Source organism: Sphaerodactylus townsendi, linkage group LG05 (genome assembly GCF_021028975.2).
Source record: "Sphaerodactylus townsendi isolate TG3544 linkage group LG05, MPM_Stown_v2.3, whole genome shotgun sequence".
NCBI classification, from domain to species: domain Eukaryota; kingdom Metazoa; phylum Chordata; class Lepidosauria; order Squamata; family Sphaerodactylidae; genus Sphaerodactylus; species Sphaerodactylus townsendi.
This window is the reverse complement of record NC_059429.1, coordinates 43,686,706-43,704,564: the sequence shown is the minus strand read 5'-3', so window position 1 is coordinate 43,704,564 and position 17,859 is coordinate 43,686,706. Positions and strand designations below refer to the sequence as shown.

The 17,859-nt window shown below is 41.2% G+C and overlaps 1 protein-coding gene across 1 annotated transcript in view; it reads left to right on the top strand.

The window, feature by feature from the left end:
- Positions 1-17,859, top strand: part of BRDT (bromodomain testis associated) — a 38,183-nt gene that overhangs the window by 18,041 nt on the left and 2,283 nt on the right. Inside the window, 11 exon segments of the mRNA XM_048497839.1 lie at positions 2,184-2,356; positions 2,453-2,745; positions 2,885-2,993; positions 3,641-3,828; positions 5,136-5,197; positions 5,679-5,862; positions 6,705-6,817; positions 7,541-7,682; positions 13,631-13,770; positions 15,379-15,587; positions 16,789-16,951. Coding sequence (XP_048353796.1) covers positions 2,184-2,356; positions 2,453-2,745; positions 2,885-2,993; positions 3,641-3,828; positions 5,136-5,197; positions 5,679-5,862; positions 6,705-6,817; positions 7,541-7,682; positions 13,631-13,770; positions 15,379-15,587; positions 16,789-16,951 — 1,776 coding nt within the window.

Sequence of the window (17,859 nt, the reverse complement as noted above, 5' to 3'; positions counted from 1 at the left end):
CCAGGCGCGCGCCCAGGCGTCCCCACGACCCCGCGAGAGCGCAGGGTCATCAAAAGGCACCCTTAAGAAGAGCGCCTGGAATGCTACGCCCTGAGGGGGCGTGACAGCGGCAGCGTCGGGGCGGCTGCGCTGTCGCCGCCCCTGTCGTGGGGAGTGCTGGGGACCCCGCACTACTCTGCTCAAGTAGCGCGGGGCTTAAGGTAAGTGGGGAAAGGCCCAGAGATCTGTTCACCCGGAAAAAATGGCAGTTGTAGAAAGTGGACTGTATGGCATTATATCTCTTCTCCCCAAATCTTGCCTTCCTCAGGGCAATTTCCTCCTCTAGGGATTTCCTCCAGAGTTGGTAACCATAGTTACCTGTGCACTCAAAAACTCTGCCATTGCATCACTATAGCTAGTGAAAAAATAACATCGTAGGTATAACTGACAAGTAAGGAAATTATTAGTTATAATCTATTGGTGGATGGAAAGGAGGAGGCAGGACTCCTGTAATTTGCTTTCTTGTTTACACCAGAGCTTGCTTTGCTCTTATTGGCTACAATGAGAAGGCTGGTTATGAGCGTCCACATAAGGAAAAAGAGCAAAGAGTATGTGAGCGTGCTGGTCTAGGAATGAGGAGTTATACAAAGAAGTTGTGGTGTTTTAATACTGGATAACTGGGCTGATGGGAATAAGGTGGAAATGCTAATGGATCTGTGCTATAGATACTTGAACATCAGATGTCCAAATATGGTTGTCAAACTCCAAGTGGGGCCTGGAAATTTCCCAGAATTGAAACTGATTTCTGTAAAGTAGCACCCATGAGGAGGACGCCCCGGGCAGAGCCGAAGTGAAGGCATGGCCTGGCTGTGTAGGGGATGGGGCATGGTGTTCCGGGGTGGGGCGAGTGGTGCTGCGGAAGGGGCACATAGGGCACGTGTGCGCCCCAGGCGCAGTTTCCTCTCACTCTGCCTCTGCTGTATGGTAGAGATCAGTTCCCTTTGAAGAAAATGGCTTATCTTGAGGGTGGGCTTTATATTATACCTCAGTGACAGGGGCGTAACGAGGCAAACTGTAGCACTGGGCAAAACCTGAGTTGGATGCCCCCGGCCCCCCATGGGCGGCCACTCCACCACGACCAATTTTTTTTTGCACCAGGACATTGGTGCCTGCAGGGGGTGCATTTTTAGACATAACAGCACCAAAATTTCAGCCTATCATCAGGAGACTGTCCTTATGCTGCCTCTCAAGTTTGGTGAGGTTTGGTTCAAGGAGTCCAAAGTTATGGACTCCCAAAGGGGGTGCCCCATCTCCCATTGTTTCCAATTTCCAATGAAATTTTGGTGCTGATACGTCCAAAAATGCACCCCCTGCAGGAACATCCCGGAAATTTGTTCAAGAATCTTTGTTCTGCATTGAGTTTTCTGCATTGCTGTCAATGGGGGTTGCAGGCTGGGGGGAGGGCACATTTCTGAAGGCACAGTCTCAAAACTTTCATGGTCTCATCAGGAGACTGCCCCAATAATACCCCCCAGGTTTGGTGCAGTTTGGTTCAGGGGGGCCAAAGTTATGGACCCACAAAACTGTAGCCCCCATCTCCTATTAGCTCCCATTGGAAACAATGGGGGATGGGGCACCCCCTTTGGGAGTCCATAACTTTGGACTCCTTGAACCAAACCTCACCAAACCTGGGGGGTAGCATAAGGACAGTCTCCTGATGATATGCTGAAATTGTGGTGCCGCTAGCCTAAAAACTGCACCCCCTGCAGGCCACAAATGGAAAACCACTAAAATACCCCAAAACGAACCCTGCATTTTGATGCCCCCCACAAGGTGGTGCCCTGGGCAGCTGCCCACCTTGCCCAATGGGCCTTATGCCCCTGCTCAGTGAGGCTGCATTCCACTCTCCCCAAGCTCTGCCCCAGGTTTCCAGGAATTTCCCAACCCAAAATGTCCAAATTCAATTGCCCCTTGGAGAGTCTTCTTACACATGATGTACCACTACACTATTTCCAACATAACTGGATTCACTCTCTACTCCCAAACACTTTATAAAGAGAAGGATTAAAAGATTAGTGTGTCTACTTCAGCCGCCTTCTTAAACAGCTTCTAGGCCTCTGAAATATTCCTGTAATTGTTTTGTTAAAGACTTCAAAACACACGGCAAACAGTTTCTTGGGGTGGGGGTGTTTTCTTTTTAATAGCTTAAGGCTGTTCATCAGCAATTGCAAGCTTTGGCTAGAACGACATTACCCAAGCTGAAAAAGAGGAAGAAAGGAAAATTGAAAGAGAAAAGGAAAAGCCAAGTCAAAGCCAAGTTGGGGAATCAAATGAAGAGAAAGATGAAGAAAGGAAAAAAGAAAATGTCTTTGAACATGTAAGATGTGCCGTTGCTTATGTGGGTGCAAATCTGCAATCTGTTGGCATTGCAGTTTGCTCCCTTCTTAAAAAACAAAACAAAATTCTCTTGCAGCCAATCAAAGAATTTCAAGCAGCAAGATGAGCCAGCATACAATTCTGAAGATGAGGATAATGCCAAACCTATGAATTATGATGAAAAGAGGCAGTTAAGTTTGGACATAAATAAACTCCCAGGAGAGAAGCTTGGCAGAGTGGTCTACATTATACAGTCAAGGGAACCTTCACTTCAGCACTCTAATCCTGATGAAATTGAGATAGATTTTGAAACATTGAAAGCATCTACTTTAAGGGAACTGGAGAAGTACGTAATGGCTTGTTTAAGAAAGAGGCCCAAGAAACATTCTGGTGAGTATGTAACGTCTTCAAAAATACTAAGAAAAACTACATGGACTTTTCTAGAACAAGAAGGAATGTAGTCTCACATCTTCTCCTCATGTTCTCTTTTCTCTGTGTTCCCCTCCCTCCAATGTGTGTCTGTGTGCAGAAAAGAAGTCAAAGGAAGAACTTAATTTAGAGAAGAAACAAGAACTGGAGAGGAGGCTCCTGGACGTCAATGGGCAGCTGAACCATAAGAAACAAGGGAGAGTGTGTAGGTTTTATTTTTGAAAGATATTTATCCAGTTGCATGATACTCTTGAAGCATGGGGATCCTGCAGCCACAGACATCTAGTCCATCCAATAACCCAGTTATCTGACAAGGTCCGTAGTCCCAGTAGAAACTGCAGAACTCTCCTCCATCAGCTTTTAAAGGCAGTGTGCCCTCACCGCTCATTAGTCTCATAGTTAATAGACTCCTCTGCTTTTGTGTCCTTGCAAATTGTTGTTGCCTTGAGTCAAAGGAAATAAGGCAGAATGTAAATATTTTAAATAATTATCTCCAGTTACTTAGAGACTTTTTTCCTTGTGTAACGCAGATCCACTTGTTATTAAAACAAAAAAGACAAAAAAAAGGAAAAATAAGAAAAGGTGAGAAAGACTAATGAGAAAAAAACCGAAGGGGGGAAGAAGAGGGGAGGCTGTTTCCGAGAGCTCAACAGCTCGTTCACATGGCTGATTCTATATTTTTCAGAACTGGTGGGTCTGCATCTAGACCTCTGGACTCCACCTGTCAAATTTTAAGGTCCCCAGTATCTGGGAAGGCAAGGGCTAAATAAAACTTGCTCTGCAGTCAGCAAAACAAAAACAAAACCATCCTAGCACTCATAGGCGTAACCAAAGTAAAATGTCATTCCACTGGAAGTCCTATATTTTAAATAATTATCAATTGGTTTTTTCTACTAGCTGAAAATAATGCCATACCAAACACTGTTGGAGTTCCATCTCGGCTAAGCGAAAGCAGCAGCAACAGCACTATAACCACCTCTTCTGACTCTGATAGTAGCAGCAGTGAATCCAGCTCCTCTGATGATGGCACCGATTCTGAGTCTGGTATGCTTGCCTCTTTTCTTTCTCTTTTAATTTAAGCTTGTTGCAGCAATGGGCCTGGCATCTTTGGTGTGTTAGGCTAAACTGTGACTTCTTCCTGGGAAAACTAAGCTCATAGCTAAATTGAAAAACTTAATTCCGTCTTGCATTCTGGCTTTACTCATCCATATTTCAGCTCTTGTTAACAGTTTTTACTCACATATTTGGAAAATAACTTGGCATGCCTTCTGCCTAATTTGTTTCTGCATATCAATGTGATGCAGAACTGAAAATGGAAGAGGCTGAGACAGAGAGGCCTTAGCTCAGTGGTAGAACATGTAAACTGGAAGTTGCTGGTCTGTGGCAACATAGCCAGAACAAACCTCACCATGAACTCTAGAAGGACTGTACCAGGTTAGAGGACTTTAGCCAGCTTTGTCTAGTGTAAGCGGTGGTCTTACTCTGAATGAGGCAGTTTTTACCTCGTGAAGGTTGTCTACAAAGCCATTGGTACTGGAAATCCACAAACTGACTTAAGCTTGATATGTGAAATGAAGTGTTTATCAGCATCTAATGATAGTTGTGTGTGTTTTTAATCCTGTTTGTTTCTATGCCTGCTGGTGCAGAGGACTGCTATAAGTCAATGAATCAAATGTGCTGTAAATCAGCACAATGCAGTGTGCAGTAATGAGTTGTCAATTAAGAGTTGTACATTATGATGCTGGCTTGCTTTGTACTTTTCAGTTTCTTGCTACCCTAAACATGTCTGAGGGCAACCCAACCAGGGTTTGTTCACCTTGCCGTAATACTTGCTTTATTACTGATTATACAAGAATGCAGGTGGAGGCAAAGAGGCACTCCCATGGAGCAATAAAGCTACTATTCTCATATTAGATCCTCAGAAAGAGATCCATCACCTCCATTATTCTTTGGCCAAAATCTGTGTCTTTGAGACTCCATCTTTGTGTGACGGAGAACTTGAACACAATGTAGCATCTGATGCAAAGGTCCTGTACTAAAGTATCCATGCATCAGACATAACATTATTTATGTTATAAAGAAAGGTTCACACACTTTCATGATCATCTGTAGCCCAATCTAATATATGGACTAGGATGTTTGTTGGTAGAAGGTTATTGTGTTATGATGCACCTTCTAAGTTAATGGTCCTCTAGAGGAAATGGGAAGACCTTTGTTGGAAATAATGGGCACACTAATCAGCATTATGACAAATGGGAGAAGAAAAAAGAATAGTCCAGGGATATGCTATTGAAAAAATTCATAGAACATATGTACATACCATAAAAGTTATATTTCTCCATATTCTACAGAAATGTACTTAAAGCAGAATGGAAACAGGCAGAAGAATTTATCTCACAAAAAGCAGATTAAGGTAAGTTTCCCCCTTATAAGATAGCTTCCCCACCCCCTCCCCTTCAGTTGCCTTGCTGTAGGAATTAATACTCTGGCATCATTAATGACAGGTATCTGCCATGACATGGATAGCCTAGACTAGTCTGATCTTGTCAGATGTCAAGCAGAGTTAGCCCTGCATAGTGCTAGGATGGGAGACCACCAAGAAATTCCAGGGTTGTTACACAGAGATAGCAATGGCAAACCACCTCTGAACATCTCTTGCCTTGAGAACCCCACAGGGTTGCCATAAGTCATGAGTGACTTGATGGAACCCCCCTGCCCCCAACTGTGCATAGAGATGTATTTCATCTGTCCTGAATCTGCTGTGTCACTGTAATTGATAGTGAGTTCTACCTGCCCCTCAATACAGGATTGTTGGGGGGGTTTGGTCGTGTTCTGGAATTAAGAGACTTAAATATAAAAATGGAAATTGCCCTTGCTGACTTCTTGCTTTCCAGATGCCACTGCTTCATCAAAGGACATCCTGCACTATTGATCCCCAAGCACAAAACATTTTGCCTACCAGCACACAATCGCCAAGATCAACAGAAGCGACACTTCCCTATCGGATACTGCAGAACTCTCAACATCCACAGCGCACCCCCCTGAAATTGCCGGAACAAAGTGTCCTCTCTCCAACAGGTGAATCTTTTTTTTTAAAGAGCCTCAGTGGATCCCAATGACACTATCCCTCTTGGTCCAATCTTAAATGCAACATTGCATGTACTATGGCAGGAAGATAAAATTGTATGGATACTGTTTAGGCATCTCAGAGGTTTCAGGGGCAGGGCTTATGAGGGTTTTGTTTCCTTCCACTGGAGACTTATGGTATCTTTGTAGAATAAAATGTTTTTGTCATGTTCTGGAATTAAGAAACTCAAATATAAAAATGGCAATTGCCCTTGTTGACTTCTTGCTTCCCAGGTGCCACTGTTTTTAAAAAGTATACTTTACTGCAGTAACTTGACATTCTACAAAAGTACTACATTTTCTCCTGTGCATCAACACTGTTCAGTTTGGTAGATATATAGCAGGTTAGTTGTGTTGCTCAGTATATTTATGCAGTCCCACAAATGGATAGTACTTCCTTACAACTCTGGAGATTTTTATTCCAGTTCAGAAAGTGTTGTGTAAAAATGTCGGGATGTTTTTAAATCTGATCACCATTTTAATATTGTGTGGACGTGTGATGATGAAAAAAAGCATCATACCTACATGTGATGGACACCACTGGACCCAACACTAACAATAAATAGTGAACTGAATGTGCAAAGAATTATGTGGATACTGTATGAACTGTGCTTTTAAAGTGGGGAACCATAACAAATAAGATAACTACAGGAATTATTTTGAGCTTTTCTAGTTCTTTCTCTTCAATGACTTGACCTTAAATTGAAAAGACATTGTTTATGCATTGCTGAGTCCTTTGGACTTTGTATATAGAGACAGTGGCATTTTTCTTCTTGTTGTTATTTCATCGCTAGGAATGGTGGCTGTTGTGTCCCCACTACACTGCACTCCAATTCATCAAGCCACTCAAAGTAGCTTGTTGGAAATCCACCCACCCGTCATCCAAACTCCTCACATGCTTTCAAAGGTAAATATAATGTACAAAACTGAGTGTTTTGTTCTTCATAACAGCCTACAGCCTTGTGGTTCCCAAACTTTTTTCGGCTTCCCCCTTAATTCCATAAATTTAGCCTATGCTCCTACCCTACCCTAAACCAGAATTATACAGAATAGTGGTTTGTGTGACCCACTAAGAAAAATAACAATAAAATTCTAAACTAACAATTGCATATTTATTCAAAATCCAATTAGAACTTTTAAGTTTAATTTATTTTAAAAAATTGATGAATTTGATCCAGTGATACCAGCTTTTTAAAGTGTAGCAATCATTTACCAAGAATCTTAGAGACTACATTTAGTCAAAGAGAAAGATGGATTAAAAATTCTTGAAGGTTGGTACAGGTGTATTTTGCCAAATATTAATAGACAGTAAAGGTAGAATGTGCATGATTCAAAGAAGGCTTTGTAAAATAGAAGGGTGTAGTTGTAGGGAGAAGGGGTATGTGTGGGGCAGGAAGTAAGGGAAGCAGTCAGTCTCTCAGCTGTCCTTTTTAAAGTACCCAATGACATGAACTTCCCTTCCCTAAGGTCAGAAAATCTACTTTTGCTATGTGTGGTAAAACTCTCCTGGCCCCTAGGCAAGCAGAGAGAGATGAAGAAGCTCATTCTGGGGTCATCTGGTTGTCTGTCTGGGCTTGACAGTGATGGCCAATCCTGTCTTTTTAAATAAGATTTTGAACTTATATCATAGGTATCTTGTTCCTCCTCCCCAACTCTCCTTCCAAGTGATAGCGATGGTATCGGGCAAGCGTCATCCCAACAGAAGCAAGTTGGTCTCCAAAATGAAATTGATTGGGAAACTGCTGAATCAAAATCTGTTAATCAAGAACAAAGTATGTACTCTGGTAATACAAATGTGTCAAAGGCTGAGATAGGTACTTCAAAATGAATTTTTGTGACTGTGCTGGTCCAAATAAAGTGGCACAAAAGGGTATTCTTGCTTTGCTGATTTATTGTAATACCATTATGTGGAATTTAGGATAATCAAAAGGTATTTCAGGAGATGAGCCTCTGATATGTTTTACTCAGTTACTATTTTAAAAGGCAAGGTGACAATCCAAGTAGATTTAAATGGAAGGGAGGTTTGCTATGCATTTAGTGGGATTTAGATTGTGAAAAAAGACCAGGTGTCTGGAAAGCTCATAAAAGCAAATGACAGTAGTAAAGACTTAATGTGAAGATGATTAACTTGACCACTCTAATTTTCAAACTACTAGGATGTTTTTATACTCTAGAACTAATCAAAATTTATTTGGCTTTAAGGGTAGAAGTTGTGCAATGAAATGCAAGGATTCTAAACTGAAGTAGGAAAGAGTGGAGGGGAATTCATAATAATATGATCTCAGATGTATTACTCTGAAATTGTCCACTAGGATATGTCTCTCCCATAACTACTGCTACATAACTGCATGAGCCAATTTCCTTTGCAATTGACAATGAAGCCCCATAATTGAAAATGATGGAATAGATAACTAGGCCTATAAGTTCAGTAGTATTATTCAAAAGAAAATATACAAGCTTTAGAGTTACTGAAGTTTAAAATACCGCAATTATAGTTCTGTAGAATCCCTCTGAGGAACTGCCCTGATCTTATAAGCATGTTTTATTTCCTATAGCTTTTTGTTTTGTTTCTCTCCAGTAACGGCCATGAAAAAGTAAGGAGAGCGCTGCTGGATCAGGCTAGTGGTCCATCTAGTTCAGCATTCTGTATCACATAATGGCCAATGAGTCCCTCTGGAGGTCCAGTACAGGGTATAGAGGCAGAGCCCTGGCCCTCTAATGTTGCCTCCTGGCAATGGGAATTCAGAGCTTGACTTCCTCTGAACATGAAGGTTCCCTCTAGTCCCTATGGCAAGTAGTCAGACAGGTCTATCTTCCATGAATCTATCTAATCTCCTTTTAAACTTTTCTATGCCTGTGCCCATCACTGCATTCTCTGGCAATGAATTCTACATTCTCTGTCAATGAATTCACTTGCTGTGTAAGTCCACCCTGAATCCACTATCCATCAGCTTCGTTGAATGCCATCGAGTTCTCGTATTTGTGGAGAGAGAGGAAAATTTGTTTGTCACTTCTCTTCACTGCAACCCCACTCCTAATTGAGTTATGAACAAGAGCTGGTTTGAAACAGCATTAAGGATATCTGGTGACTGGTAAATAGTATCGTCTACTAGGCTATAGTATAGATTCAGGTTTGTTTGCTTGGTTACTATAAAGTCACAAGTAACTTATGGCAACCCTGTGGAGTTTTCAAGGCAAGAGCCATCTATGTCTGGGCCCTGGACTTTCTTGGTGGACTCCCATCCAAATATTAGCCAGGGCCAACCCTGCTTACCTTCTGAGATCTGACAAAATTGAGTTAGCTTGAGCTATCTGGGTGAGGGAATTAATTCAGTTACTCAAGGGCAAAGTTAGATGAAGGTCAGAATAAATAAGGGAGTTTCATTTGGCACCAGCGTGTGTCACATTTAGGAGCAATCACTCACTGGTGTAGGGACTGTCACAATACTTGGAATGTGTTGTTTGTGAGTAATGCTTTTTGGCAAACTCTGCCAGTATTTCATTTCATAGATCATACTATTAAGGCAAAGAGTTTATCAAATAAGTTATAACAGGCATCTATCTGTAAGCTTCCAATTAGCCTAAGTCTTTGTGAAATAAGGGCATTAATGTCCTAAAGACTGCTTTCTGTGTGTTCCCTAAAGTCACGTCTATTAAAATCCTCTTCATGTGAGTACATAAATCTCCTTTTCAATTTTATTACCTGGTTAGTTTACAGCAATTCGCATTTACTGAAAAATTAGATGAACAATCATCCTTTACTCTGACTTTCTGTCTCTTTGTAGACTTATTCAAGGGGTCAATGTCACTTGAAGGGCAGCTATCCCTGCTCTCAAATGTGTTGGATCCATAGTGAACTCTGGCTTTTGAAGCTAGATACTGTGTTGGAATTCAAGTGAAGTTATAGTGCATGTCTGTGGGGGGTGGGTGGGATGGCATGGACAGGGGCAGGTATCAGAATTCTGATTTAGCATGGTGTCAATCACAATGGGATCATGATTTCTGATCTTCATTGTAGTAAATGTAGTAAATAATTGTTGTAAATGTAGTAAATAAAGTAACCAAATCAAAGTCCCAATAAATGAGAGTTGTAGCAAACCCCTGCCTTTTAAAAAGCACATTTTTCCCATCATGATTTAGTACTACAACGGGAAAAGAAAGAAATTGTTGGGGAAAATGCGCTCATGGTAGTGCCTTCTGGCTGTTCGGAATGGCTAACAACCCTGATATATACATTGTGGATTCACTGTGCACTGAAGAGTGATATGGTAGGGAACAACTGTAGTGCAGGATTGTCTAGCATGGATTTCCACTTACTTTGTGTAGACTTCTCAACTTGTAATAGGTCCTCTGACCTACCATGTGGTTGGATAAGGAATGCTGGGCTATGCTTTCTTGATCACACTGCATGCATGTGCTGGAAACATGGGAGAATGCCTTTTGTATAATAACCCCAAATCTCTCACGGTCTTCTCTGAAATTCTCTCCTAACAATAAATGCTGCCCACAATAGGAATTTTCCAGGAAGGCTTATCTCGATGCTGGAGGAGTAGATTTACAGCTTTTGGGCCAGCTTTTGGGAATTTTTTTCTGTTCCAGAGCCAAATGTTTGGATCTTTTCCAGGACTTCATATTCTGTTTATTTCTTTGGCACTGAAGATCAAATAATACAGGCTCCTTGCACTTAATAGTCTCATCCATTCTGATAATTCCTTGGTAGAAAGCAAGGGTATAATGACTGTCCCTTGGAATTTGAGGCCTTTACATAGAAAAGCAGGAATGATAGAATCATGAGTTGCTTGCACTGCAACCCACACAGCTGTTTGCGTGCGTGAATAAAATCTAAAATAACTTCCCAATGGATTCCTGAAGTAAAAATCTTAACTGTGTGGGAAGCTGCATTATATACATGGCTTCCCACATGAAGTAGCCTTTGGACAGACTCAAATAACTTCATGAGTTAAACATATACCGTGGTCTGTGGTCATATGATCCAAAAGGGAAGAAAGGGGGGGTCACCCCCTTTGACCCTCATGTCTGGGATCCTGAGGATTGCAAAAAGAAGAGGATAAGATTGAGTGAAAAAGCTGGCTAAGTCAAATCCAAATCATTATATCATTTAATATAATTAAATATTTTAATTTAATTTATTGTTATAGTCTTTGACCAGCAAACAAAAATAGCATACTAAGCAAGCTGTACCCAGAAACAGCAAGGATATTAATTTTAAAAAGCACACAAAAAATTAGAGCACTTAAACCGGGCGTCAATAAGCTGCTGGAGCCTTGCAAACTGCAGGCTTTATAAACCAGTAGGCAGAACTTTGCAACTTGGCTTGAGATTTGGGAGTTCTCGTTGGAAAGAACTCTCAGAACTCTCTCAGCCCAGCAGAGAAAGTCTCTTGCCTTTAAAACCCTACAGAGTCATCATAAGTCTACTGTGACTTGATAGCACTTTACATACACACACACGTATGTGAGAATTCATACCTTAAAAATCTGAGCCTGACTCACACAGAACACCCATCACACGTATCAAAAGGATAACTTGTAGTGTACTTTCCCAGTATGGATAGGAGTGAAAAAACTGTGTCGACTGAATAGATTTAATAGCACCCTTTGCTTCTTGAGAATCAGCAGAGGAAAAGCCTTGAGTTAAAATACATCAGTTGAAAGCTAAGGCTTCATCGAACATGTAGCATCTTGTTCCTTATATGAATATTAAGTGGATGTTTGTACTGGCCTTCCAAAAGAGCAAACAGATGCAACTATATTAGTACAACATATATCTTTTTTGCATTTATCCGTGAAGTCATTACAAAGACCTCTGAAATAATGTTGTGTGGATAATCAGTGTTATGAAGAGTAGGGCAAGGTGAAACATAATTCAGCATTTGACTAGTTTTACAATGTTCTTACTAAATAAATCTGCAAAAAGCTATTAAAAAGACTTGCCTACTTGATTTCCACATACTTGACAATATCCCCCATTTTTAATAGCCATTCTTTGACAGAGCCCTTTCTTTCCAAAATCTTGCATATCTTTAATCGTAAACATGGATTTTAACAGTAATAACATTCATATGTTATTCCTTTACTGATCACTATAAGTATTCCTTCAACATTACTCCATAACATCAGCAACATTTCAAGCACAAAGCAACGGAGGCGTGGCAGATGAGTGGCAGTGCATGCTGCCCTCCTGCTCCATCAATAATTGGATTACGTTTGTTAGCATATTTCATATTTCATCCATGGTTCTCATAAGCAGTCAACACTTGTCCATTCTGAAATTCATGCATAGTTGGCCCTGGCTATGGCAGGTGAGAGTGTACATCTGTCATGATGTAGAATTTGGATCTCAACAGGCTTTGAGAAGTATTGCTAGTGTTTATCAAAGGTGTGCCAAAGCTGAACTGTACATGCAGCTACAGACACAGTCAAATGGCTCTCCACAATGTTGGCTGAATATATGCAAGTTTTTCAAGTAACTGTCAAGTGTGAAGTTGTTGCTTGTTGTCGGAAAGTTTTGCTTTCTACAGAATAGTGTCTGATACTCTGGAAACTGGTGATCCATTTTGATTTGATGTGACTGTCACATTTATTCCAGAAAACATCCCACCTTAACTATGTGTATTTCAGAGTAGCAAAACACATGGTTTTTTCCCCCTTGAGGGCAGGCCTGGCAAGATGGGGGGCTTGAAAACACTCCTGACCATCCTAGGGCCCCATACAGATAGGCATGCCATGTGTCTGGTTTTTATTTTAACTGTATTTAGAATTCACAGTGAGCCCATCAATCCATGCACAATATATGCTTAATTTTGCTCTGTAAGTACATAAAATCGTCCCATATACACTGAGCATGTAATCGAAACCCCACAGATATCTAGGTACTGGTTCCCAGTTCTATTTGTAAAATGAACAAGCAATTGGCTCTTTCTCATATACAGACACATGCATTCATATGCCAGGTGTAAATATGTTCACTATAATATGCGATGCTTTGGTGGTGTGGAGAAGGCAGTGGGAAGCTTTATCCAGAGTTCTGTGCTGACTCTTGGCATCCCTAAAGGGTCCCCAATCAGACAGAGATTAAATGTATAGGAAGCAAAGGGTTTGATGTGATTTAAGGCTTGTTTCGAGAAGTCATTTTGTCAGTATAGCAACTTTCTCTTCTATTTAAAAAAAATCACTTGCAGTCCACAACCTTTAACTTTCTTGCACCTGCAGCCCAATGGGAGCAAGCTGTGAATTTTTCTCCATCAGTAAATTGGGGAGCTGACCTACTTGTCTGAAGAAGGTAGAGAGAGGCAGTATAGACAACTTTATCTTGAATGCAACCAGGTAGCTTAGTAACAAGATTTTCTCCCCAGGGAGCCTGGGAAAGAGCATCACACCAGGGAAAATGGTCCCTGCCAACATAGTGGGGGGAGGAAATGAGTAATGGAAAATGTGCATTTCCTATACTCAGGCAGGCATCTGAAAATGGAAAGCTGCAACCACACTGGGAGTCATTGCCTTTCTGCCTGTTTGGAAATTGTGCATAGTAAACAAGTAAAAAAAATCTTCCTATGGCTTCAAGTACAGAAAATGTACTCTGTGAATGCCATTCAAGTGGATAACATATATTTGTGGCATGCTTCTCAATCTAAGATATTTAATAGCGGCATTCACTTCCTGAAAATTCGCTGTCACTCATTGTTCTGTTTATATTCCAGAATTAAAGACTAGCTTTCCAGATGGTCCGTGTGGGCAACATATGATTGATTCTACACATGCCACTGTTCCAGCAAGCTGCTCCAATAACTGTGAGGGTAAAGCAGAGCAAGTTGCTAATCCTTCAGCATCTCTTACAAAGGTAAAATCATCTGTCTTTGGCGATTGCTTTCTACATGCCAGTATGTCCAATCACATAAAGTCACATCAGAGCTTCTTATTTGCCCAGCATCACCTTCCACAAACTTAGAAAAGCCTTTAGTTGTTCAACAAGTATATATCTGTGGAGCCTTGGAACTAAGTACTTTCCTCATTATGTCCCATTTTGTGACCCTTAGTCAATTCCCAGGGGCAAGTTTCATGCAGCCATTTAGCTATGCGTTCAGTGGCAGACAAGATTGTTTTTCTTTTAGCTGATGAAGATAAATTGGAGACTCGTCTGTAACTGGCCACCTCATCCATAATCAGTGAAGATTTTTTAAAACAAATGTTTAATAACTGGAAAGGTCTAAATAAAGGTGCAGATGCATGTCTGGAATTTCACCTGTAGGAGAGAGTTGCAGGATTAATGTTAAAACAATGGTTAAGTACCCATCTTTCTCCTTTGCTGCTTTGCAAATCACTCCCCTCCCAAAGCATTGCCTAAAATAAGCGAGTTTGAATGATGTTACAGTTAAAAGTTTATCGTATATGACCATATGCCTTCAAATACAAGTACTGAGCAATAAAATGTCAGTTTTAAAACAGTGTTCAACACAAGTCTAAAACATCAAATCAACAGGCTGGTTTGGTGACTTTCTTTACAAGCTCTTTAGCTCAAATTTTCTGGCTGCCAGGGCAAAAAGCACTATAGGAGACATAGAGGTCAGTGTCAGATAACAAGAAAGTTAGCTTGTCATGATCAGAAAAGGGTGTGTCCTGGGAATTATTTTATCAAGAATTTTTTTCCTAGGATTTGAGAATAAGAAACAGGTCAGGACATAATGAGGAAGATCCTCCAAGACAGAGTTCACTGTCTTGAGTATTGGGTATTGTTACTTATTAGGTGTTTAAAACACTGATGGCTGAAGGAGTCTGTGTTGGCTATTATGTTTTTCTTTTAGAATTTCAAAATTGCTAGATGGGCACGAGCTCTAATCGAAGGGAGGCCGAGCTCTGCCCTCATTAGGGCTGCTGAGAATCCCTTTGGAAGTGCCAATATGCATCTAAGAAAGAAGTTTTGGAGCATTTGCTGTTTCTATCCCCAGACTTCGATGCCATATAATAAATGAGAGATGACCTTGCTTCCAAAAAGTTTTATGACTGGGTCCACACGAAACCCTCCTCTAGTATAATAATATCTCAAGATCACAGCTATGATCTTTAAGGCTGATGCTCTTATAGATGCTAAGTGGACACTCCAACTCAAGGTCTTGCTGAACATAATTCCCAGATATTTAAATGAGCTCCATTGCTCAATGCAATTATCATGTATACTCCAGAGATATTTTTTTTGGTCTCTTCCTAAAGACCATTATCTTTATTTTTGTATAACTGATGGAAAGTGCCTGCTCCTTACAGGAGCTTGAATGCATGCATTTACCTATAGTAAAGATGGGCCCAAGATGAAAGAAATCTCTGATATTTGTTCATACTTTTTTTTAAAAAAACCATTTCATGTTGCTCGCTTGCATTTTGTAATCCTGTCAGACGAGAAAGCATGGTATCTGTTTGTGTTTCTTGGGAAATGGCTCTTCTGTATTGCTTTCAGGAGATAAAAGTCAAGCATGCTGATTCCTGGACAAGTTTAGGGAAAATGACACCTGCACCAGTCTCCATCAAATCCTCCAATGACAGCTTTAGACAGTTCCAAAAAGCAGCCCTAGAAAAAGAAGAAAGTGAATGGACAAAGGAACGCAATAGGCAGTTGTTGGAACAAGCCAAGCAGAAGCTGAAGAATCTCCCTCAGGAAAAAAAGAGGTTTGTAATTCTATATAATTAAACTGAAAGGCTGTGTTTTCATGTGCCCGTTTAACTAATTGTATTGAGTGGATGCCAACTGGGTTATTTTGTGGCTGTGTGGAGTTGATTCCTAGTTGAGGGGAAATAATTAAAGCTTAGTAGCAAAGTCACCATGCTGATAAAATAGCAACACAGTCAGCTGAATACCTTGAAGCTGAGTCTGATTTTTGTTATATATGATGCCAATGCCAAAAAATGACAGGAGAAATGAATTCTTAAGGGTTGCAGTAAGACTGTGGCTGCTACTTGACAGACAAATTTTAGAGTAAAAAATGTTTTTCAAGGTTATGCTTTCTGAACTGTTCAGAGGTGTAACACGGTGACATTTTTGTTGGTTTTGAAGTCTGAAGTATCTATAATCTACAGGAGCAGATAACTGGCAACATCAAAAACTAACTCAGGCCTTTCTCATATACCCTGGAGCCACCCCTATATTACCTGGAAACAGATCCCTGGGATTATAAAAATGACTAACACCTTAGGTTATCTGAAAAACAGCATTGTAATGGATGATCTCAAACTGATTACTGTTTAAGTGCTTCTAAAATGAGTTTGACTGCAAATGGACAAGGAGCATGACTACCTTGTTGTAACAGTTTCATGCAACAAAATTTGGACAGTGGCATGTATGTCACATTTGTTACATTACAAGAAGGCAAATAAAAACAAATAAAATATATTTCTCTATAACACTATATAAAATACAATATTGGAATGATAATTCATATATTCACTTTCTCTTACAGAAATGATAATGTTTTGTGCATTTTAGTCTTTACTGGCAGTAAAAATTACTTTTTTGAATGCCTCCCAGAGTTCTGTACTCAGTCAGGTCTGCAGTTCTGATGCTTCTGGGATGCCTGCAGTCAAATAACCCCAATGCATTCTTGCTTTATTCCCTACCTAGAGATATCCTTGCTCATATTTTCAGAGAGGAGGGGGATCAGAACCATATGGGACTTCTCTGCTTTTCCAGACATAGCATGAGGGATATTTTGAGCAGGATGACACTATTGTGCTTAAGAATAGAATCTTGGGAGCACTATATGTAATCATTACTAAATTATTGTCTGCTTTTCCTTCAAATGCAAGTCCTGTATGCTAGAATCATTCAAATTCAAATATCACTTTTTATTCCTCTTGGTTTTTCAAAAAATAGAAACAACGGAGAAACAAAATTGGAACCCACTACAGTAAAAGCAAACCATTCATCCCAAGGAGGAGAGGCATCATCAAAAGGACAGTTACAGTCCCATCAAAATCTTGTCATTGACCGTAGCTTAGCAAGAAAAATGGAACAAGAACGCAGGAGGCGAGAAGCCGTAATGACACCATTAATTTAATTGTATTAATATACTCTCGCATAGCCAGTTCTTGACACTTGAAGCATTATCTGTCCCAAATGTTGATGCAACCAATGATAAATAAAGCTACCGTATTTACTTGTGTATAACCCGACCCGTGTATAAGCTGAGGCGCCTAATTTTACCACCAAAAACTGGGAAAACTTATTGACTCGTGTATAAGCCTAGGGTGGTTACTCCAAAGCAGGTGGGGGCAGGGGAGAGCTGGGGCGCCCGCTCCCCACCTGATCGCTCCTACCCCCCGCCACCTCCTGGATCCCCACAGCATCCTTGGCTTCCCTTGGCTGCTCTGGCGTTTCCTTGCTTGCAAGCAAGGAAACACCAGACAGAGCATTCTGCAAGCAAGGAATTCTTGCAAGCAAGGAAACCCAAAAAGCAGAGGACTGCTCTGTCTGGCATTTCCTTGCTTGCAAGCAAGGAAACACCAGAGCAGGCGGGGGCAGGGAAGAGCCAGGGTGCCTGCTCCCCACTGGATCGCTCCCCCCGCCGCCTCCCGGATCCCCACAGCAGCCCCAGCCCTTGCAAGCAAGGAAACGCCAGACAGAGCATTCACCTGCTTTTTGGGTTTCCTTGCTTACAAGCAAGGAAACCCAAAAAGCAGAGAACTGCTTTTTGCAGAGCAGGCGGGGGCAGGGAAGAGCCAGGGCCACCCAGGATGCCAGGCGCAAGCCTATGGAGGGGCCAGCAGACTCTTGCCCACCGCTTCCCATCCTTCCCCTAAGTCACTCACCTTTTCCTTCCCCCGCCCCTCCCCTGCTGGCTCTGAAGGCTTGGCTCCATGGAAGCTGCCACTCAGGCAGGATGTGTCTATCATTCTCTTAAAAGGGCTATGCTCCAAAGATTGCTTAAGCAATCTTTGGAGCATT